Consider the following 23076-nt stretch of genomic DNA (forward strand, 5'->3'; position numbering starts at 1 on the left):
TATTCATGTTGTTATATTATTCACATCACAAGTAAAATTTAAAATATTTAAAAATATGAGGGGAAAAACATACTACACATATCAATCAAGAAGCCCTCATAGTTAACAAAACGCATGTCCACTGATGTGTGTCAAGTAACTCGGCTATCTTTTGAGATATTGATGTTTATGTAAATATCAGCCAATCTTTCGGGTCTCAGTAACTGGGTGAAGCGGTACAACAGTGTAATTTCAGCAAAAACGTTTATTTAAACTATATATGTTAAACTTATATTTCTAAGGCTCAGATTACAGAGAGCCTGTAATGACGGGCGGTTCACTGCACTTGGGTTCAGCAGGAGTTTGCCAGGGGACTGTGTTTCTGTTTAGAGAAAGGCAATCAATCCCTCTTATAATAATGGTCTTGCGTTTCCCTCTCCCGCTTACTATGTTTTATTCTTTATTTATACCAATGTCTGAAGCAGACGTAACGTTAATTTGAGTTGAAATTTCTCTCGCCTCTCACTCTCTAACCCTTAGCTGACGGACTGGGGTGTTGTAATAACCCGAATCTTTCAACAGAAGCCCTGATAATTGTTACCTTATTAGCATGCAAATTGTTTAATTAATATTATTATGAAGAAGCATATAATCCGTTCGTCACTTGACCTCAGGCTCACACAGCAACCAGCTTTCTGCATTTGAATGTGTAAATTTGAATAAATTCTTTGAAATGTTCCGGGATTCTTGTCTTGTCTAGTTATTTAATCTCGTCCACGAGAGCAATCTTGAATACTAAAAGCAGGGTATTGACGTTTTGATGCTCTTAGCGTCTACCCCCTTATTTTCTCCTTATGCAAAAGTTGTGGAAATACTTACTTCATGGCATCCAATAATAATATATGGTCACTCCATACACACAAACGCACTTCCACGCAAACGTATTGCCCAATGAATGGCAGATCTGAACGTGTAGACCTTCGAGACATAGTGACCCCCTCCCCCAGTTGCTAGGTTTAATTAACTTCATAATAAGAGGCACTAGTCAGGCAATCATATACCTCGAATTCCTACCCATTTTATCAAACCTTCAGTTCTTTTTTAATATCACGTGGTCGGCAAATAGAATTAATGACAGCAATGTCAAATGTAAATAAATACTGACGGAATGTAACAAATTTCAATTAGAAATACATCATAAATTCAGTTCTAGAAAACAGAACCAATAGCTTGGTTTTAGCTAAAAGTGAAAAGTTAAAATATGCAAACCAAATAGGCCTAAATTCTTTTTTAACATATTGAAGGAGAAATATTTTAATGTTTAATATTTGTTTGTTTTTAAAGATACACGTGACGACTGCTTTACTGTTTGGAAGTCCGTGTGTTATTTTTATTATTATATATTTTTTCGGTGGAGTACTAGAATCTGTCGCGTCTAAGCAAGAGATGAGCCTTACTTAAGGATGTTTATGTACTTTTCACGAAGACACAATGAATGAACTGTAAGCCGCTTTTACCACGTGCTCTTAATAGAGTTACACGTACATTGTGTGACAAAATGATTTGTGAATGTTTAAGTATTGTTTTGGAGGGAATGATTCATAGGTTATCAATGTTTTATGAAAGTCTTTTAGAGGAGCTTTCATCAAAATCGTTGCACAGCATTGTAACGGCTGACAAATCTGAAGTTAACGCAGCACAAAGTAAGCTAACGTGATATTTTAATGTTTGAAGGTAGTCCATAATACTAATAAGACATTCAAGCAATCCATCTCGGCCAATAAAATATAATTATGATGTCCAGATATATGTATTTCATGGGTTACAAGCACCACCTATTCTGAATGATTTTGAAACTGGACCCAACAGAATCATGATAAGTTTGGGTAATGGGCTGGTAAGGGAGGCAATCAAGATCATTATTACAGTTCACCAATAATTTGCATATTAGTGTCACCGATTTGCTCCAGTAGAATTAAACCTTCCGTCTATACCCACAATTGCTTTGCCAGAACAAACGGCGTGAGTGTGTGATCCAGGAATTGGGTTTGTTATTTTATGTCAGGAGGTAGATCTTTAAATCATGGGTTGTCTGACGATACCTAGTCAGTATTTTATGTACTCTGTTGTCTTAAACACAGAAATGCATCAAAGGCCCTCGATATTTACGTAAAAACTATTTAACGAAGTTTACAGTTCTCATAAATGCCAGGATTTTCTCCAGTGATGAATATCTCAGCGATTGTAAATCGGCAATACATTAGACTTGCCCAGTGTTTTTGCAAGGAGTATAGGCCTATTCGATGTGGTAAACATGCATCCCCAACATTGAAATCTTTCTATTATACGAAGAAATAAAAAGAGGATTTTACACACTTTTGTCTTAAATCTATTTGACGTTCTTTATGCATTCACGCAAAACCACAATCAAACCGTAATTAACCCGTATCTATGGCAGATGATGTGTGGGAATCCTGCGTTGCCGCTAAAAGTAAAATTAAAATTCAAAGACAGAATTACTGCACATGGTTCACCGTCGTAGACGTGTAATGCCAGGTGTTTAAATTAACTTTGCATCCGAAGTCCCAGTACAACTTTGACGTCAATATTACTTTAAATGACACAAAATCAAATTTATTTTTAATTAGCGAATAAATGGGCGGCAGTGGAGGGGTTTAATTACTCAATTAACATCGCGCGAGTTAATTTTTAACTATCTAAATTAACTTGCGCTTTGCCCGATTTGTTGATAATTACAGAATGAAATATAAATTAATTGTTTGAGGTTATTTGATCCGCCGACCGAGATTCCAGTTAACGGAATGCATGATTCTGTTGGTGCTTTAAACAAACCAGCACACTGACTTGGTTTTACAAGGGAACTATCTCTCCAAATTTTTATGCTCATGGAAATTCTCCCCCACCTCTTATTAATCCTTACAATTAAAACGTTCACCATCTAATCATCTTTAATTGTGCTGAGTAGAAGGCGATTGATTTGACTTTTAATTTACCTTCCGTAATTTCTTCATTTCTGATGGAAAGAGAGAGTAATTCCCATCAAACTTCAAATTACCTTTTTCGGACCTGACAGTCCGCATGCCCTTTAAACATGCCCTTCAAATGCTCAGAGCACACACCAATATATATATATATATATATATATATATATATATATATATATATATATATATACAGATAATAGAGCAATGTGGTAATAACCAAACTTCCATCAGAATAATAATTTCATTTCAATTAAAACTGACTTATCACCTTTGCTAAAACGTGCTTAATATGCCGAAAATTATCAATGCTTGAAGGAGCCCAAATCAGCGACTCTAATTCCAATCTGCAAATCAGAGGTGCTTGTCGTCTCTGTGCCTTTGCAGAGAGGCAGTTCGGAAATAGAACTAATTTACTCGACTCCCCCGGGAAATCCGCTCAACAGATTAACATTTTCAAAATATAGTAATGATATAATTTGAGGAATGGTGACGCCAATTTGCGAGAAGCCTTTGTGTGGAGTCATTTGCATTTTTTCCGCCGCCTGCACCCCCCCTCCCTCCCCAGTTAATCACAGCTCCGCTGATGAAGCGGCTGAATTTTGACTTATTCCTTATTATACAACTTCAATTTAGTAACTTAACACAACAAGAGAAAATATAACCAAATCTTCAGCTAACCCCGTTTCGTTCCGTAACTGCTTCAGAAGCAGAGCAGAAATTTGAATTGGAAATGACTTCAAAATCTTAGCTGGTTAAAACGCTTTCGAAGCGGCTCCCGGAGCCTAAGCCGAACCTGTATGGGTGTATAAATGCAGGCATTTTTTGCAGGCCGTGCCCCTGCTACATGCCAGTGTGATACTTTGATATTTCTTATGCCCGTATTGTCATGGCCGCGGTTATTAGCTGACTTTGCTCCGCACGTGCACGGAAAATGGGAATGATGGGTGTTTCTACTGAGAGTTAATTCAACAGGTGTATCTAACTACTGTTATGTCGAGGCAGGAATTTGACACTTGCATTTCATAATCTTACTGGAAATCCCATGAACCTCACAATTCACAGTCCTTTAAGAATATCTGAAGAATTAGGGATTTCTGTATTTTCGTATTAACTGAAGTGTCCGATAAAAAATAACATGCTGTCTTGTTAGTTGTCCTTGTAGTGAGTGTTTATATGGTCATGCACATGGAAAGGTCACTTTAATCCTTGTTCTCTGAAAATCGTTTTGCCCTGATTAACAGTGCTACATCTAATCTGCAAACAGATGATTAGAGCCAAAATCACAATCTATGTCATCACTTCACAGCCACACATGGGGATGTGTTCTCTTAAATTTACTAAAACAAAAGTAATGTAAGTGCAGACAAGTGCGCCTCATGCAGTACGAGTCTTTTATGGGACGTTTTTTTTTTTTTGAATAGAAGAGGCCTTTCCACAGAAGATTATCTCGCTTTGAAACACATTGCGTTAACTGACTCAAGTTCAAGTTGGCCGACGTAATAGTTTGTTGGCCTTTTCACACCTCGGGCAACCAGAAATGGAAATTTTTGAAAATTAATTAAAAATCGTTTTCAATCTTCGTCACAAAATGGTTGTGCTGGAAGTTTACACAACCTTTTAGATGTGTAGATTTCATTTAGTGTGTACAACAAAATCAACATTACAATTTAATGACAAATAATAATAATAATAATAATAATAATAATAATAACCTTTAAGAAATTAAAAACAATTACCCCTCGAGATTCTATGTAATAAGAGCAGTGTAAGGGATTTAATGCAGTCAAAATATAACACGTATGTAACAGAGAGTTGTCCTTTTATGCTTGGTGTTGCTGGAAAACCAATGTTGAATCGACATCAAATGGTTCATTTTTCTTTGTTATCCTTTATTTTAATCCTTCTAGGTTGGTACATCACACTGTTCGGGTCTGCTAGAAATAAAGCGTTAACTATTATCATCAGCCTGGCCATCTGCTGTTGCAGGATATTCAAAACCCAAGAGAGCTACTTATATCCACATTGTAAACGGGAAAAGATGTTTTAATTAAGGGGAATCAGGTTAACTTAACTCTAATTTACAAGCTGCCTGCTTAATGAATTGTCTGTTCTGGTCTCTTTTGTGGAGTGTATATCTGAAGACTTTTTTCCAGCGGTTCAGAAACTAATTAACTAAGAAAATAGATACTAGTTCCTTAAGAAAAAAAGAACACTGTTAATGCAGGCTGAAATTTAAATGTGATTAAAAATATTACTTCAGCTCAGCAATCTGTATTTGCTGTCGTTCTCCGTTTACAATATTAATGCGCACTGTTGCCGTTCTGTATGTTAGAATCAAATTAACAACGGCAACCACAAAAGCTTTTGATTAAATAATTTACGCATGCTTATTTTCCCTTAGCTTGTTTACAAGAAAACAAAAGGTTATCAATATACTAGAGAGAGAGAAAAAACATCAGCACTGAAAGAAAAAAATCCCTACAGATAATTACTTATCAATTAAACATGTTATCATGTTCATAGAGTCCGTGGCTAATCACACTCATTAAATTTACTCAATTTGCACTTAATTAAACTAAGCAATTGAGCTTGATGGATTTTTAAAACCTAGAGCGCCGTCTAGCGGAAGCATTCGTCATTTTTCATCTGCTGAAACCCGTTTATAAGAGATTTGCCGTTCTAATTTTAATTCGCTTTTTTCCTATTCGCAGTTACAAAGTTTGACGTATCGTGTGTAGTCTCTTGCAAATACAAATATTTGGATGCACGATATCAATGTATGATAGCAAATTTTGGCAACAGCCCAAAAACTTGGTTTGGCCTTAAACCAGCAGCTGTTGCTAGTTAAGTTAATAAAAGTGTAATTTATTCCATTCAAGGACCTGCAACCATTTTCAATTATGTCCCTACATGGTAATAAATTTCTTGCATCGGCTGACTGATCCCCGTTTGACAGCGCCTGTCATCAAATGGAGTCCCCTTTTATCCCCCATCTGTCTCCCTCTGTCCCCCTTTTTGCCGGTGTGTGTTTTACCTCATTGTCTTTCACACATTTATTGACACCTTTTTAATTCCACACTTCTGTCAGCCTTTACAAACCAGCGGGGCACCGATATCTTCTGCCCCATTAACCCATTGAGATCGAGTCTGCTTAAACAAAGGGCTGAAATCTGATCCCCTGCATTAATGAATCACTCAGTCTCCGAGCTCACATTGTCCTCCATCCCCAGTTTGCTGTCTGACTCGTGGGCAGGAATTTATTAGCATAAAACCCGCACCATGAAATTCATGTATAATTACAAAAATGTAAAACAGAGCCCGTGTGTACTAAATCACATTCAAATGCATTTGTGGTGTAATAATATTGAATAGATGGCGACAGATTGCAATTATGCCACTATTCTAATTGTCAAATTCAATTCTCTACTTACAGTCTGACTTAAAAGCCAGTTATTTTGATACAGTATTCATTTACAGAAAACAAAAACAATGCTGAAAACTAATGGATTTCCACCGTTTTCTAAATCAACAAATTTGCGAAATATACGGGTTTAAAATAAAAAAATAGAATAGGAAGTAAATATATTCCATTTTTTTTTTTGCAATCATATTCTCTGTCTTTACAAACATGTTTTTAGGTGAAAACTACAAAAATCGCCCCGTGACCCTTATTGCCATTATCTCAGTGATATCATTATTCCAGTGGTTATGTAATGACTTATGGTGTTCATTTACAACTTTTATCGGGAGAGTTAGACAAACATAAGCAAAGGGGATACCAGCCCATTAGGTACAATTATCATGGAGGTCGAAACAAATGCGATAAAGCACAAAAAATCCTTAATCGTTTATATTACAGAAAATAATTAAAGAAGAAAAATAAAATTAAAGAAAAAAATAAAACCTGTTCCGTTCACCACTTCCGAGTTGTTATGTTGGTAATTACTGGCAACAGTAATTTATTACAACATCAACTAACAAGTTTGCCATCTTCTTGTAGTTAGAAGTTTGGATTTTAATTATATTTAAGTAACTTCCATCGATCCATGGATTTGCATGTCAAGTAACGTAAGACCTTTATATGTATCACAAGTATTTGTTTTTACTGTTTGTTTTGTAAATAGAATATAGAAAATGTGATCTTGATGGATCGCTTCATATACTCTTTTAAAAGGTACTTGTGTACGTTTGTGTAGCATATTAAAAGTTAAATGTGAAACTGATTCCATTTAATAAGTAATTAAATGCTTTGATTCGCAATCAATAGTAATAAGCAGAGTTCATTCATTTTACACCACAGCCACTCTTGGAGTTTTACATGGTTATGAGCAGCAGGTGGCAGTCTTGTTCTCTTATTGTTTTTGTTGCTGCGTCATGCTGTAAGGTCCTGTGGTGGATTGACATCCTGCCCAAGGTGAACCCCAGTCGTGACCCTGGCCAACAAAAGCGTTTAGAAGATGGACAGTTCACACTTAGCATGATAGTTCACACCAAGTGCCCGTACAAATGAAATAGATACTGTATACAACTACTCAGTCTCTTTCTGTATCACATTCTACACCCAAGTCCAGCAGGACACTTACACAAACGCGCACAGTCATACTCTACAGGCAGATTAGACACCAATTAGCCGAATTTACTTTTCGATTTTTAAAAATAGCTAAGCAGAGCACTGATGTCATTTTTTAAGATATTGCATTGTGTTAATATACACGTGTATCGGTCCCTTTAAGTTTACAGTATAGGTATATAAACTGAGGTTTAAATAGGACATTAATCAGATGAGTGGATGTTGTCAAATTAATTCACAAACTCTATATTTAGATTAAAAGCATTTCATTCATTTCATGTAGAGGAAGGGACCGGCTTCTTTAACTAAATTCAGCCTCAAGTACTCAAAACTAGATTTCATTACGATTACGCGTGATATACCGCTGATCGCCACAGAAAGCACATTTCTCACCCCAAGTCACGAGTTGCGTACCGAAAGATATTTTTCGCACATTACGTATGAATTCGGTAAATGTTTAATATTTCTGTTTTGTTGCCTTTTGTGCAGCGGCGGAAGAGAGGTCTCACAACATGGGGAGCCCCAGTAAAATTTGTCGTCCCTGGAGGGGTCGGTTTTCGGTAAATGTTTGCGTGATCGTCTGATATCAAAAGGGGCATTTTGTATAAATTTTGCCGCCCTGCAGTGATGGGCCCCGTCTCCTGCCCGGTTTCTTGTGGATGCTGAAAAATCGGAGTAATAAAAAAATTACAGTAAGTCAGTGCGAATTCCTTAGAAACAGCTGGCCACACGAAAAGCAAAGTGAGTGACAAGTAATGGAATCTCGCTGTGGAGAAGGAGCCATTCCAGTCATTACGGGAGACACAAGCAGAAGGAGATTTTAATGCTGAACAGTTGCTTCCACTTGGCCAGAAGCCTCGCCAAATCCGACCTGAAAGTAAACACGCTCCCTGACAATCGTGAAGGAAATGAATATATATAATCATTACAATCGTCCCATTTTTCAAGCAAGCGGGAGTCTTAGCAGGATAACAGCATCTCAGCGGTAAAGCAGGTGCCACTTAAGAAGCGCCATCTGGCGTGAGAATTAACTCTTTAGGTACCCAGTGCTTCTGTTAAGGGAACTCCCCCCCAGTCTTCAATCTGGGCCCTCCAGACCTCGTACAGCAAGGGACCTTCTTGCTACTCTCTGAAGGTGTTTAGTGACATTTTACACTCCCACTGCAGGAGTGTCTAAATGGGTAAATGGGCGGCTATCCATTAATCATTTCGGTAATCGGTAGCCAGAATGTTTTTTTTGTTTTTGATAAATTAGGCCTACCTAGCGTAGTTTTTAAGGTACTATGAGGGCCACTTGGATTGCTGGAAATCTATGTAATAACAACATCAACAACAACAATAACAAGCCTAATAATTCAGTAATACTTAACCACAGTACAGAATAATTATATTTATATTAGTAATATTAGTAATTATATTTTTCTTAAAATATACGGAATAATAATTTTGGGTATATTTGGATAATACATTTCTTAGGAGACATATTTAGGAATGCATTTTATTGTAACTGTAAAGTAATATGTATTGGCTACAGAAACCTCGACAAGTAATGCAGACTTGGACTGACAAGCTTAATACATTTCTGCATGTCCAAAAAAACTCTAATCCAATCCTCCCCCTTTTCATGAATCCCATGAATATGTATATGAGAGCAAAAGTGATTCATTTTTAGTAATATTTCTAACTCTTAAACTTGATATTCATGTTATATACCTTTGTCAGAAGTACTGTATAATTACTTGTTTTTCATAAAATCTTGGTTCTGCTCAGCCTTTGCTAATTCTGACTTTGTGCCAGGTGACTGATGCACAGGTGGAGTTATGCATGGCGTAAGGACGATTCTGTATCCACATCTTAATTTTCAGAGCACTCCAGATGAATAATGGTCACACCTTTTGATATTTTCAGCTCATATGTGAAAATTAGTGAAAATATCATCCAGGGCCAGTCAATCTTATAGGCGAGAAAGATGGCCGACCTAGAACACCAACTTCTAAGGGGGCCCCAACTTCTGCTAGTTAATGTAATGCTGTGCCACACAATTCCAATGTGGGGGAAGGGAACGTTGTGAAGGTCGCTATTAAAAAAAAAAAAACATTGTATGTGATGTGGTGTCAAGATCATTTCAAAAATAAGCCAAGATATTGTTAATAGGATTGTCAGTGATCATTTTTTTTTTATCCCGATTAATTGCATTCACAAGCACGTTGCTGCAATTCTATATATAGTGGGGCTATTCAACTCACGGTCCTCAAAATCCGAGCACTGCTGATTTTCCATCCTTCCTTTACCTGTGAGCCAGGTGTGAAGCCTCTGGCCAATCAGAATCAGTAACTATTAAACTAAGTGCGTGGGAGAACTGAAAACATGGCCTGGATTTGGAATTGAGGTCCAGATTTGAAGAGCCCTGATATATAGTCTATATATTTAGTATAGAAATTCTATCTCAGCACTGTTGAGTTCTTTAGTCTGATTGGTCAGAAGCGTATTAAAGAATTACTTACGAAAGCATATTTAGTGCCAACCAGATGAATTACAGTAGCAAATCAATGTGCTATTATAATCTTTAATATATTACATTTTTATTGTGTTATTACATAAAATTAAACAACATTAAACAGTGAACAATCTTTATTTCTTCTCTCTTATCATTTGCGCATTTACCAAAGCAGAGGCCTTTCAGGACGACTTGCAAACAAATACGGAAACAAACAAACAAATACCATGTCATCCAAGGTTGTGTAAAAACATAGACCAATACTTTCATGTAACTGTATCCATTTTTATAACTATAACCCAGAGATGGATAGTTCAGGTCCAGAAAATAAAAATCCAGACTAATATTTTGTTTCGACCAGCTAGTTCAGTATAAAGAGTCACAGTCACAGAGAATCCAACTGGTTTGTTGAAACGAAATTTTTGTCTGGATTTTTATTTTCTGGACCGGAACTATCCACCTCTGCTGTAATTAGAAGTACATTCATATTTCCAGAGGCCCCTGGAGTATTTGCGTTGTCAGATAGCCACTCTTTTCTCCAACAGTATTGTCATCGAGGGGGGAGGGAGTGGCTAAGATAAATGTCGTTGATAGGGATGGGGAGCTTTTATTAATCAAGCTTAGCTGAGGCCCTATTTGCGCAGACGAATGTCATTTTGGAATTCCGCCTCCACCTGCCGAAATGAATTTGACGTGCAAGCAGAATTAACTATGAAAGTCCTATGGTGCCATCGTCTGGCGAAATGGGAGCGACGCAAATCTAATACAGTTAGAAAGCAATTTAATCTGGATATCCACTCTAGCCTGTATTTCGTGCTCAAAAGTGCCCACTTTATTAGGTACCCCTACGCTGTAAAAGATGGGACACATGTGTATGTCGCTTTAATATGCCTTTTAAGTGATTATATCATTGATATTTAAAAACAATATGAATAACCTTTTTAAATAAACCCGTTTAAATCTCAATTTACCGGTGTTTTTTCCCTCTGTTTTCATGTTTCGCAGTTTATCAGTAGTCAGAAATTGCTGATTTTTTATTTGCTAACTTTTGTTCATTTGTACAGTTTGGCTAACTGCTTAAACCCATGTATGTTTTAGGATATATCTTTTTCTAAGCCATTGGGAGAAGTTAGTCATGCGTAGAGCTTGAGGAATGAACTGATTGTTTTTTCTTTTGCCTGAGTTCCTTGGTCATAGTGTAATGTGCCACCTCATCGTGACTTTACAGTTTTCAAAACTGTCTTTTTTTGGTTTCCAACTTATCACATAAAATACCCCAGGGGCCCAGCGAGTTACCAGGGTCTGACACAATCTATATCATTTAATTCTCCAGCTGCTCACTTGCTTCTAAGCCAGGAATAAAACGTTAGATAACTAACAAATATAAAAATATGCTTGTAATATGAGAATTTAACATGAGGAAAAGTATTATGTGACAAAAATGTAGAAGACACTTCTTGTTAAATGTACAAACAAACCGAAAGCTATAAGGTGTAAGATATAACATGAAAACACTAAATCAATCTATACCTGAATTGCTTATCTATAATGACACACCACTTTCTGTTTTCTGGAACGCTCTCGGCGTGCGTGATGACGTCAGGGGCGTCTACGGCGGAAGACGACGTAAGACGCAGGGAGCGGCCGCTCATATTATATTGTTGATGTTCTTCGAGGTGGACGTTTCTGCCGGTGGTGATTTATACGGCGGGTGTAATAAATACTCACTCTTGGAGATTAGCTGAAGTTGAACTTCGCGTCGGGAACAAGTGTTGCGGTGAGTAAGGTTAAAACAGGGTTTTTAAAGTGAACTTTGTCCGAAGAAATACTGTATTTTTGATTTGGGGTAGCGGACAGAGTTTAAGCGATTGATTTTACATGTTGAATATGAAACAGCTCGCTGGCGTCGGCGCTGATAAACAGAAGTGATTTCCCTGAACCACGTCAGTGCTGAGATCTCGATACAGCGTTTTTGATTAACTCTGGACGCGGTCGGTGCTGCCGCGGCCTGAAAGATCGGTGACATTTTCCGGGCCGGATTGGTTCTTGGTAACAGAAAAGCAGTGGAGCGCATAATGACGGTGTGCTCGCGGCCATAGCTAGATACCGTTGTGGATGAACTGTCAAGGAGGCCCAGTTCAGGTTACAGTGCGGTGCTTTTAGGAGAGACTCGACACAGCAGGCGGCCGTGTTTGTGTGTGTGTGTGTGTGGTGTCCTTGGTAATGTGTGAGTCAGCAAAATTTGATGTTGACACTGATGGGTGAAACTATAAGAAGAGCATATAATCAAACTGCACTGCTTATTCGAGTTACTGGGTGTGTTTGTGGGAGACCCAGTACACGGTAGTGGAGAGCCTGGTGGTGCTTATCTTAGCCTGGACAGGATATTGGTCGATCTCGGTACACACACAAGGGTCGCCAACGTTAAATTTGTGATTTTACTGACGAGACTGTATGTTTTTTTACTCGCATGCCAAATGGATTTAGGGACAGGGTGAATTTAATACGTTTTTTAAATTTACGAACCCTGATACACGCGCACCGACGCAGGTTCCACTAAACTACATGCTTCCGGACTTTGCCATGAGTATCGAGTACCCAGAGGAATCCTACAACAAACACGGTGAGAACGTCGAATGGTGTGTAGGTGTGAGGGGACAGTGTTACCCACTGAACTACCATGTCACGTACAGTATATGTGTTTGTCTTTCTGTAACGGTGCTTCCTTAGGGATTCACCATGGAGAAAGTGTTACACTGCGCTCAGGAGTGAGTTGAAAACTTACACGTTGGGAAGGAGCAGGTCCACTTTAGGGCTTGTCCCTATATCGATTATATGAATAATCTAGTAATCTACAGATTAACCTGACGATTCATCAATTAATCGTTTATATATAGTAGGGCTGCATGATTTATCGATTTCAAATCGAAATCGCGATTTGAAACAACGCGATTAGCAAGTCGCAAAAATCGCGATTTAGGATATACATTATACAGTAGGTCGGACCCAGGGTTTAAAACTGCTGTGAGAATAGTTTTACAAATTCATGCCATGCTCCCTGTGTGACAGTCATTCTCACCAATCACAAGCACCATGCTTCTCTCCTGCCAGTCATGCTCACCAATCAGAAGTGGCCCAAGAAGGCGTACCGGCCCACAAACAGCAAACACGTGAAACCCAAGTTAAATGTTACATTAGCGGTACGGAACAATACTGATTCCGCTACTGAGCTATAAGTGAATTGCCTTCCTATTTCATGGTCCGAGATTGTTTGAGAAAGGTCCTATCATCAATAGAATCAGCGACACCGAAGTAGTTCTTGCTTGTTCATTGGCGTGGGAAAAGGCGGTTCTAGTGTTATTAGGATGGTAATAAGCGTTACCTGCAAGATCGCTATTTTTGTTTTTGCTGCAATTGTTTTCATTATTACTTTATTTAACTTAACACATCACATCTTTAAATTCTCATCCTTGCATTAGAATATAGACCAGTTAATACTGATTGTATCTCATGCTGCGTCATATGTTTTAAAATTACTACACACTGAATATTGAACGGAAGCTTGACATTAAAAAAAAAATAAATCAAATCGTAATCGCAATTTCTGTTAGAAAAATCGCGATTCGATATTTTCCCCAAATCCTGCAGCCCTAATATATAGTGATATAATTAGTGCGAGGAAGGAATCGATCAACCGCTGCAGGGTGCACACTCAGTGACGCATACGATCAGTTTAAGTGCACTAAATTGAAGTTGCATGCATTTGGACAGTGGAAGGAAGCCAGAGGATCTGCAGAAAAGCTCCCACGCAGGGTGAACAATCTCCACACATACACCACCGCACCATTCTGCCACACTGACAGGCTTGCACGATGTGTGATTTTAATATCCAAATGGCATTTCATGCACATGCAACTGTCACATCTCAAGGACCGCCATGGTCTGCTGGGTTCAAGCTTGAATAAGTTGCGCTAAAACTCTTTTTTTAAACTCTGTCACTGGAAATGGAACTTGGTAAGCTTTATTTTAATGATGATTCCTGTTCAAAATCATCTAGTATATGTAAGCATAAATAAATGCATCAGTCTAAAGTTTACTGCCGCTGCTTTTGCATGAGCTCTGCATGCGCATTATGTATTGCGAGTTTCCACCTCTTGCGTATCTGGCGCGACACTCACGCTTTCAAACTCTCACGGTCACGCGAGAAATCTTGCAGCACATCTATATTATTCCATTATAGACCTCAAATTACCTACATGTAAAGTGTGGTAGTAGATTGCAAACCGCACATAATATTTACAAGGTAATAAGTGTTGCATGCAAGTAAATGCGTGTGCAGACTTGTCTCCAATTGAAGATCTCACACCAGCCAGCTGACCAAAGTTGGCAGCCCTGTATTATGTAAGATGATGACGGGGCTGACCTTTGTTTTAGCAGCGATTTATTTTGATTTTCAGGAATCGTATAACGTAAATAAAGCAACATAATTTAAGTCAATGTGATGGTGGACAGGCTTGGCTACTCCGCAAGGCTAAATGACATTGGTTGTCCTCACATTATTATTTTCCTGAATGTCGTCTTTTAAGATGTCCTGGCATTGCAGTCATTCTGTGATATTTAAGTTCTGCTTTACAATAGTTGGAGACGACTGCATTTTAATTCAATTTCAGTCGATACTTTTGTAGTAATTGAGTTTAATCGAGTAATTGTGACAGCTCTAGTCCACTTGTGTTCTGATGTCTGTCAGTTAGGGTCATATTTAAAACCAGTGTACGGATGTGTAGTAACCGCACCCTCCCCCCCATCAAGAGGTAATGTAGCTGTTAAAGGAAGCTATCTGCAGGTCCTGTGTATGGGGTTTGAGAGCTAAGGGCTGAAGGGCTGTGTGATATGTCACAGTTCTATGAGTATTATTGCAGTATTTATAAAGCAAAGAGATTAAACTACTTGATATAAACTATAGCCAAATATATACATATACCAATAGAGTCTGTGAAATAAGTTAGTGTTGATGCTGCCATTTGTGCCAAGAGCCATGAGCTCAGCGTGATGACAGTTAGCCCAAGCTAACTGTCGGTAGTGTAGTGGATTAGTGTGCTGTTTTGCCTATTTTTAGCATGTGTTTCAGCAACTTGCTGATTGCAGTATGCTGTATATTGAATTAGTCTTTTTTACTTTTATTTTGCAGTTAGGAGGCTGTAACAAAGTAAAGTACCATGGAGTTTCCAGATTTGGGGGAACACTGCTCGGAGAAGTCTTGCAAGCGCCTGGGTAGGTTATCCAGCAGCTCCTGAGAATGCCGCAATAGTCTGATAGCGAAATTGTCAATTGTAATAGGAAAAAGTTCAAATTGGTTCCAACTTATTTCATAATATTTTCATCTTTGGCAGATTTTCTACCCATGAAATGTGATGCTTGTGAAGAAATCTTTTGCAAAGACCACATCACTTATATAAACCACAAGTGCACCTCATCTTACAAGAAGGTAAGCTTTTATTTTAGGGTTTGAGGATGGGTCGGGGGTGTTTGTCGGGTTTTGTGTGACATGGTGCACTCTGCTCCACAGGACGTCCAGGTTCCTGTATGCCCTCTCTGCAATATGCCCGTCCCTGTCAACAGAGGGGAAATCCCGGATATGAAAGTGGGAGAACACATCGACCGGGAGTGCAAGTCGGACCCGGCTCAGAGAAAGAAGAAGGTATGGAGGCTCCTGCAAGTGAACGGGAACACTAATCATTTTACCAACTAGGGCAGGGTGATATCGATGATATTTTGTGCATTCGCGATAATCACCTGGGCTTCAGATGACGGACAAAGCATTTGTCCGACCACTGGCGTTTTGGTACTATGGACGTTTCCTTATGCCCACAATTTGGTAAGCAGATTAGCAGTACACCTAAAATATTAATGAGATCCAAAAGTTGTTAATCTGTATAAACTGATCACCACTGATCACCAGATTCCAAATTCTAAATTTGGTGTATCTTTGTTGTCGGATTTAAATTGCAATAAGTACCGCTACACCACCGACGTATTTTTATATCCCCTCTTTAAAAGATGTAGCTGTTGAGCTGTCCCTGTCTTCAGACTCTCCAGTGCTTACTGCTTCCATGATTTAGCATGCGCTAACCGAATTTAATAAATATAAGGATATACTGAATTTATACAGATCACTAACTTTTGGGCATCACAGTCTGCATCTCATTAATATTTTAGGCATACTACTAATCTGCTTACCTAATTGTGGGCGTAAGTAAATGTCTCTCTTGTACCGCAAAGCCATTATCCGGGCAGATGTTTCATCCGTTATCTAAGGCCCTGGTGATTATTGAGCATGCGCCATATATTTGAGATTACAATCCAATGTGATATTGTGCAGCCCTGTTACCGACCAAACTTCAACATCTGTGATGCTTCACTGCTGACTTAGACTAAATCTCAAACTGCCGCCTTTATAATCTTGTTTTTTTGGGTCCTGACTTTGCAACTCTTGTACTAGGTCTCTGATAAATGTATTGAAGGCTTTTTGATCATTAGTATTAGATTTTTTTTTTCAGTTAGCCCTCACTTTTCTTTCTCCAGATTTTTACAAATAAATGCTCCAAGGGGGGCTGCAAGCAGAAGGAAATGATCAAGGTGACATGTGACCAGTGTCATTTAAACTACTGTATCAGGCACAGACATCCTTTGGACCATGACTGCAAGGCTGACAGCCGGCCCATATCCAAGTCTGGGTAAGGGCCACTCGCTGCCCTTTCGCTCTCACTAGGAGGGGAAACCCACTGGAGCTGCGGATTAAGCATTAACCTAGCTGGTTTTGTTTTTCTTGTTCTCCCTCCAGACATGCTGCCTTGATACGATCGCAGGATGCTACTGCTAGTAATGGCAACGTAGCCTCCAGTAGGGGGAGCTCAAGATCTGTTCCTAACGGTCTGAACGCTAACGCCAGATCGCAGCCAGATAGGTGGGGGTCTGATTATTAAAGTATTCTAGTCTGTGGTGTATTGGGGAAGACTCAAATGTGGATAAATGTAAACATGGCAAAGGGCTGTGCTTTTGTGATGTTTGTCTAGACCTTATTTTGGTTGCCTGTCTTTTTTTTGCCTGCCGGATCAAGGAGCTGTTCAACAACAACACCACCGACTCCACCTATGGCACAGCCTGTGGCACAGAGGGCTGTCTCCCAGTCTGCCTCCTTCCAGGCTGGAATGGTACGTTCCTCACACGATGATGTCGATTAATGATGCTACAAAACGTCTGATATTTTGTCAGAGCCTTTTATGTGTCAGAACAGTGTAATGCGATTTTGCATGAGAACATTAGATAAGAGGCATGTGACGTATCAGGAAAAGCCGAAACGCTCAGGCCTCGAGAAGAAGGTCTGGTGGCTTATGTGGTGATTTCCGTGTAGGATGGCAACGGCAGCTTCAGGGGGAAAATCGATTTTCATGTTGAGTGAGCTTGTGAATGTACTAGAAAGCAGTTTCTCGGTTGTAGAGCCGTACAGAAAGGAGACCTGTGGGAGATGAACGAAGTTGCTGGTATGTCGGTAAATGTATCAGACGATGGGTGTCCTGCTGCACAATGTACACCTGATCATCTAACGGGCAGCAGAGATTTTGTCTCCTAGTCATGCGAGGTGCCCCTTTTGTCCGTATCCATGGTGATGCCGCGATGGCAGGGGTGGTAGGGTCACTGGCCCAGCCCGCTTACTCCACTGTTGTGATGAAGCTTGTCCGTGCTATTTCTGTTTTGTTTTCCTCAGACCGAGGAGCAGGCCCTGCAGAGGGCGCTGGAGATGTCTCTGGCAGAATCCGCGCCCAGCTCCCGGCCGGCGCTCAGGTGACTGACCCACCTCAGACCTCCTCCTAGTCGTTTTCAGTACTGCATTGCTGATTGTATTTTACCCAAAGCAACTTTATTCAAATATCAGCAGAACAGGGTTGCTAGTCTGTCCTTAAACAACAGTCTTCCTGCTGTATTGTCCTGATTAGCTGTTGGCCATGGTCTGTCTCCCCCCTCTCTGGCTGTCTCCCCCCTCTCTGGCTGTCTCCCCCCTCTCTGGCTGTCTCCCCCCTCTCTGGCTGTCTCCCCCCTCTCTGGCTGTCTCCCCCCTCTCTGGCTGTCTCCCCCCTCTCTGGCTGTCTCCCCCCTCTCCCCATATACTATAATTGGAACATTTAATATCAATATGCTGACCATACTGAGGATGTGGTGGGTGGATTTCACGTCTCTTTTGGCCTTTATGTGGGCGGAATCATGGTCCGTCTCCGCTGTGCACCTCTGACCGTATGATGGCGTGAACTCCATCTAGTATTTACATGTCATTTATCAGAGTAATACTTTGACAGTGCAATTGGTTTACAGTGTGATGTCAGTCTTGTGTGATGATCTTGGTTAACATGTCGTCCCTTGTTTGGCTTTCAGTCCTCAGGAGCAGGAGGATCTTGCTTTGGCTCAGGCCCTCTCTGTTAGTGAGCAGGAGTTCAGGCTCCAGCAGCAGAGACAACAGGTACCCGGAACCCTTAGAAGTCTGTAGCATGCTAACGGGACATCGCCTAGGTACTTGGGCCTCAGCCAGCCTCCCTTCGTTATTTAACTTCAAAGTCCTTCTCACAGCTCAGGCATCGCTAAATGTGTGTGCTAATATAAACATCGGTACTTTCTGTTAAGGAGAATAGAAAGAGTAAAAAAAGTAAAAAGACGGTAATGGAGTCCATTAGTCACACGCACTTATGTTGGTAACAGGCTGTAGATGCTGCCTGATGTGTAAGTGAATCTTTAGATCGTTTAATTACCATAACTCCCAGGATCACAGAGACGCATGCAGACTGCAGTGTTATCTGGCAGAGAACAGCAGCCCAAATGGGTGCTGATCCCCAAGTTGGCAGGGCTGGCTAATATAGGCCTGCCTCTCCATGATGTAGGCGGTCTGTAATATGCCATGGGCTGGCTAATGTAGGCCTGCCTCTCCATGATGTAGGCGGTCTGTAATATGCCATGGGCTGGCTAATGTAGGCCTGCCTCTCCATGATGTAGGCGGTCTGTAATATGCCATGGGCTGGCTAATGTAGGCCTGCCTCTCCATGATGTAGGCGGTCTGTAATATGCCATGGGCTGGCTAATGTAGGCTTGCCTCTCCATGATGTAGGCGGTCTGTAATATGCCATGGGCTGGCTAATGTAGGCCTGCCTCTCCATGATGTAGGCGGTCTGTAATATGCCATGGGCTGGCTAATGTAGGCCTGCCTCTCCATGATGTAGGCGGTCTGTAATATGCCATGGGCTGGCTAATGTAGGCCTGCCTCTCCATGATGTAGGCGGTCTGTAATATGCCATTGGCTGGCTAATGTAGGCCTGCCTCTCCATGATGTTGGCGGTCTGTAATATGCCATTGGCTGGCTAATGTAGGCCTGCCTCTCCATGATGTAGGCGGTCTGTAATATGCCATGGGCTGGCTAATGTAGGCTTGCCTCTCCATGATGTAGGCGGTCTGTAATATGCCATGGGCTGGCTAATGTAGGCCTGCCTCTCCATGATGTAGGCGGTCTGTAATATGCCATGGGCTGGCTAATGTAGGCCTGCCTCTCCATGATGTAGGCGGTCTGTAATATGCCATGGGCTGGCTAATGTAGGCCTGCCTCTCCATGATGTAGGCGGTCTGTAATATGCCATTGGCTGGCTAATGTAGGCCTGCCTCTCCATGATGTTGGCGGTCTGTAATATGCCATGGGCTGGCTAATGTAGGCCTGCCTCTCCATGATGTTGGCGGTCTGTAATATGCCATGGGCTGGCTAATGTAGACCTGCCTCTCCATGATGTTGGCGGTCTGTAATATGCCATTGGCTGGCTAATGTAGGCCTGCCTCTCCATGATGTAGGCGGTCTGTAATATGCCATGGGCTGGCTAATGTAGGCCTGACATGGTTTTCATTGCACCATGTTCTGAGTTTGCTTTGTGTGATTTGCTCATATGGGTTTGCTAAGCCGTTTCTCCCCCCCCCCCCCCCCCCCCCTCCGCAGACAAGAGATACCAAACAGTCCACCTGCAGTGTGTCCTAACCCTCGATCTGTAACCCCCCCCCACCACCACCACTCGCTGCTGCCTGTCTGCCCGTGACCATTGGGGATGTTCCCATGTCACTGCCGAAGACCCCGCTGATGTCATTGGCCATTCTGAGCCAGTAACACTCAAGATTTATATTGTCCTGGTTGATTGCTCTGTATATATTTTATATATATCATGTCAATCATGTCTTCATGTAGATATTTCTTGAATAAATTATGAAGCACAGAATAAGCTCCAAGATTTGTGCATCTTTGAAGTTACTATTTAATGTTGAGTAATGTTTACTTGTTTGACCTCATTCCAGATGCTGTGAGGTAAATATATATGCAAAATAATTCTGCCCCTCCACTTAAGATTCAAAGCAAACCTCCTATGTCATGTTATTTTAAATTAATAAAGGAAATATGTCTTGTCCTTGTCTTGCCACTAGATGTCAGGCGAAGACAAAAAATGAGTCAACTGTCTTTTTAAAAATCCATGTAACATTGGTCTGGGGGTAATGTTTTTAGAGGTTTGCAATAGAGGATTTTTATGTATTTATTAATTTGAAACTTACATAACAGAAAAATTAAAAATATTTTTGTGCTCCTAAGGCAAAATCGTTGGTCATGTTCCATGAGTGGTGTGCAATACTAATTCAGCTACATCCTGTGTACAGAATCTGCCACACCACACTGTCAGGGGCTGAAACCCAGAGCCTGACCTGTAGGTCCTCTGGGTTCAATTTCCACTGCAAGGCATGTAAAATAATTCAGGTAGAACATAAGAACTATACAAACGAGAGGAGGCCATTCGACCCATCGAGCTCGCTTGGGGAGAACTTAACTAATAGCTCAGAGTTGTTAAAATCTTATCTAGATCTGATTTAAAGGAACCCAAGGATTCAGCTTGCACTACATTATCAGGAAGACTATTCCATACTCTGACTACACGCTGTGTAAAGAAGTGCTTCCTTAAATCCAGTTTGAAATGTTCTCCCGCTAATTTCCACCTATGGCCACGAGTTCTTGTATTTGAACTAATGCTGAAGTAACTATTCGGTTGAACAGCATCCAAACCTGTTAGAATCTTATAGACCAGGATCATGTCCCCCCTCAGTCTCCTTTGCTAGAGGCTGAACAGATTTAGCTCAACTAACCTTTCCTCGTATGACATTCCTCTAAGACCAGGAATCATTCTTGTGGCCCTACGCTGCACCTTTTCTAAGGCCGCAATGTCCTTTTTAAGATATGGTGACCAAACCTGCACACAATATTGTATAATTGTATAATCTTAGCATTACCTCCCTTGACTTAAACTCCACACACCTGGAGATATACCCCAACATCCTATTGGCCTTAAATCACTCGGTTACTACTGAAGTACAAATTATGAATAAAAGATGTCACAATTCATTAATGATAAACATGAGATCAGTATTGTGTTCATTACCTGTTCCTTCAGTAGTTCATAAAGGGTTAAGGAATTAACAGATATAGTAACGAATAGTAACTGCTTGAGGTCTAACACATCACGATTCATTAATGTTGAATTGACATGAGATCAGTATGTAACTAAGACTTCATTTATGGTTAATTACTACATAAGTAATAGCATAATACTTTATTATTTGTGCCCTCTAAAGTAAAGTGTTTGTGCCAGTGAGTCGTGCAACCCAGATTTCTCTATCTTGCTGTTGCCACAACTTCTTGTCCATCCTCCACGCCGTTTTGGACAAACCCAAACCACAGTGAAATTCCTGTCCCTTCCTCTCTCACGATTCTGTTTGCCGTCATGTCTGGACCTCTCAGTCTTGATCTAGGGAGCCTTGATCTGACATGGGGACAGTCAAACACTCCTGATGAGCGCTCCCGCTTAAGACACCATCCGGAACACGGCTGCCTGTCGTGTCTTGTCATGTGTGAATGGCCGCCCTGCGAGACTCCTTGATTCTCCACTGTCCTTCACACCATCTCCATGTCCGCATTTATCGCTCCGTAACTTTGAATTGCGGGATCGTTGTTTATGTGCCATAGACATGCATCACTCATCAGTCATGTCTGATTGCACGTCCTTATCATAGATAGTGAGTGCATGGTGATTAATCCCACAGATTGTGTCAGAAACTGAGATGTGACATTGGGTGCAGCTGATTGCTAGTAAAGAAGATGATTAGAGATGCATTTCTAATGTGAAGCTTTCCACGAGATTAACTCATACAGTGCCTGTTTTTATGAATGGGAGTCCTCATACACTTTTTTTTTTTTTTTTTTAAAAACTTAAATGCATCCTGACAGAATCCCTGATGCTGCCGACTTCCGGCAATCTCCATTCATATCCTGTATCCTGGTAAAATCTGATTCAGTGCTGGAATGGTTCATTATCACTATTTGAATTCATTTTTTTTCCTTTTTTTGTTTCGATTCACTCATCTTTCAGGAGAAATGACTAGAAAAATGGGCAGGAAGGTGATGAACTGATTCACACCCCACAAGCTTCAAACTGACATATTTCAGGAATTTCCTGTTCTGTATAACTATGTATTTCTCTGACACCACAGAAAAAGGCAATTTGGTGGAATCCTCATTTTCGCGCAGTATGAGGTTAGCCATTTCATTTGTTAAATACAGTGCTGTGCGAAAGTCAAAAGAAATGTTTAAATCTAATTATCTGGGTAGTAAGTGCACATTTGCTCAGAACAAAAAAAAAAACACAATTTAACATTAGAACATATGTCAGCAAAATAAGAGCTACACAATAAAAACTCATTGTTACTGATATCTTGCTGGATGGCTAGATAAACACCGCTTTGGTTAACTTAGTTTGCTAGTGGTCGAGTCAAAACTAAAACAGGAATACACTGGATGGTGGAAATAATGAGGTGATTTTAGCAGAAGGTTTGAAATGACTACGCTAACACACTTTAACAGGCATAACATCATAGTTTTACATCAACATAAAGATCATTTAAACATCATT

The 23076-nt window shown here is 40.3% G+C and overlaps 1 protein-coding gene across 4 annotated transcripts; it reads left to right on the forward strand.

The window, feature by feature from the left end:
* Positions 1-11675: 11675 nt before the first annotated feature.
* zfand2a (zinc finger, AN1-type domain 2A) lies at positions 11676-20717 on the forward strand. 4 transcript variants are annotated; one of them, XM_023798382.2, is made up of 10 exons: positions 11676-11828; positions 15240-15322; positions 15442-15536; positions 15618-15749; positions 16634-16785; positions 16893-17015; positions 17169-17262; positions 17817-17893; positions 18479-18613; positions 20073-20717. In XM_023798382.2, the coding sequence occupies exons 2-9, from the start codon at positions 15268-15270 to the stop codon at positions 18588-18590; spliced, it is 840 nt and encodes a 279-aa protein (XP_023654150.1). In that variant the 5' UTR covers positions 11676-11828; positions 15240-15267; the 3' UTR covers positions 18591-18613; positions 20073-20717. The 4 variants fall into 4 exon arrangements, with proteins under 4 accessions (XP_023654150.1, XP_023654149.1, XP_023654151.1 ...); XM_023798381.2 differs by having other exon boundaries at positions 18479-18563; XM_072704968.1 differs by lacking the exon at positions 11676-11828 and adding an exon at positions 11859-12674 and having other exon boundaries at positions 18479-18563.
* Positions 20718-23076: the final 2359 nt, after the last annotated feature.

Source organism: Paramormyrops kingsleyae, chromosome 22, assembly GCF_048594095.1.
Source record: "Paramormyrops kingsleyae isolate MSU_618 chromosome 22, PKINGS_0.4, whole genome shotgun sequence".
In the NCBI taxonomy this organism is placed as follows: Eukaryota; Metazoa; Chordata; class Actinopteri; order Osteoglossiformes; family Mormyridae; genus Paramormyrops; species Paramormyrops kingsleyae.

Excerpts from the sequence above, each read along its gene's own strand:
- zfand2a (XM_023798381.2), top strand. The coding sequence starts at position 15,268 with ATGGAGTTTCCAGATTTGGGGGAACACTGCTCGGAGAAGTCTTGCAAG. Across the intron at positions 15,537-15,617 it reads GCACCTCATCTTACAAGAAG|GACGTCCAGGTTCCTGTATG; the intron begins GTAAGCTTTTAT and ends TCTGCTCCACAG. Across the intron at positions 15,750-16,633 it reads CGGCTCAGAGAAAGAAGAAG|ATTTTTACAAATAAATGCTC; the intron begins GTATGGAGGCTC and ends TTCTTTCTCCAG.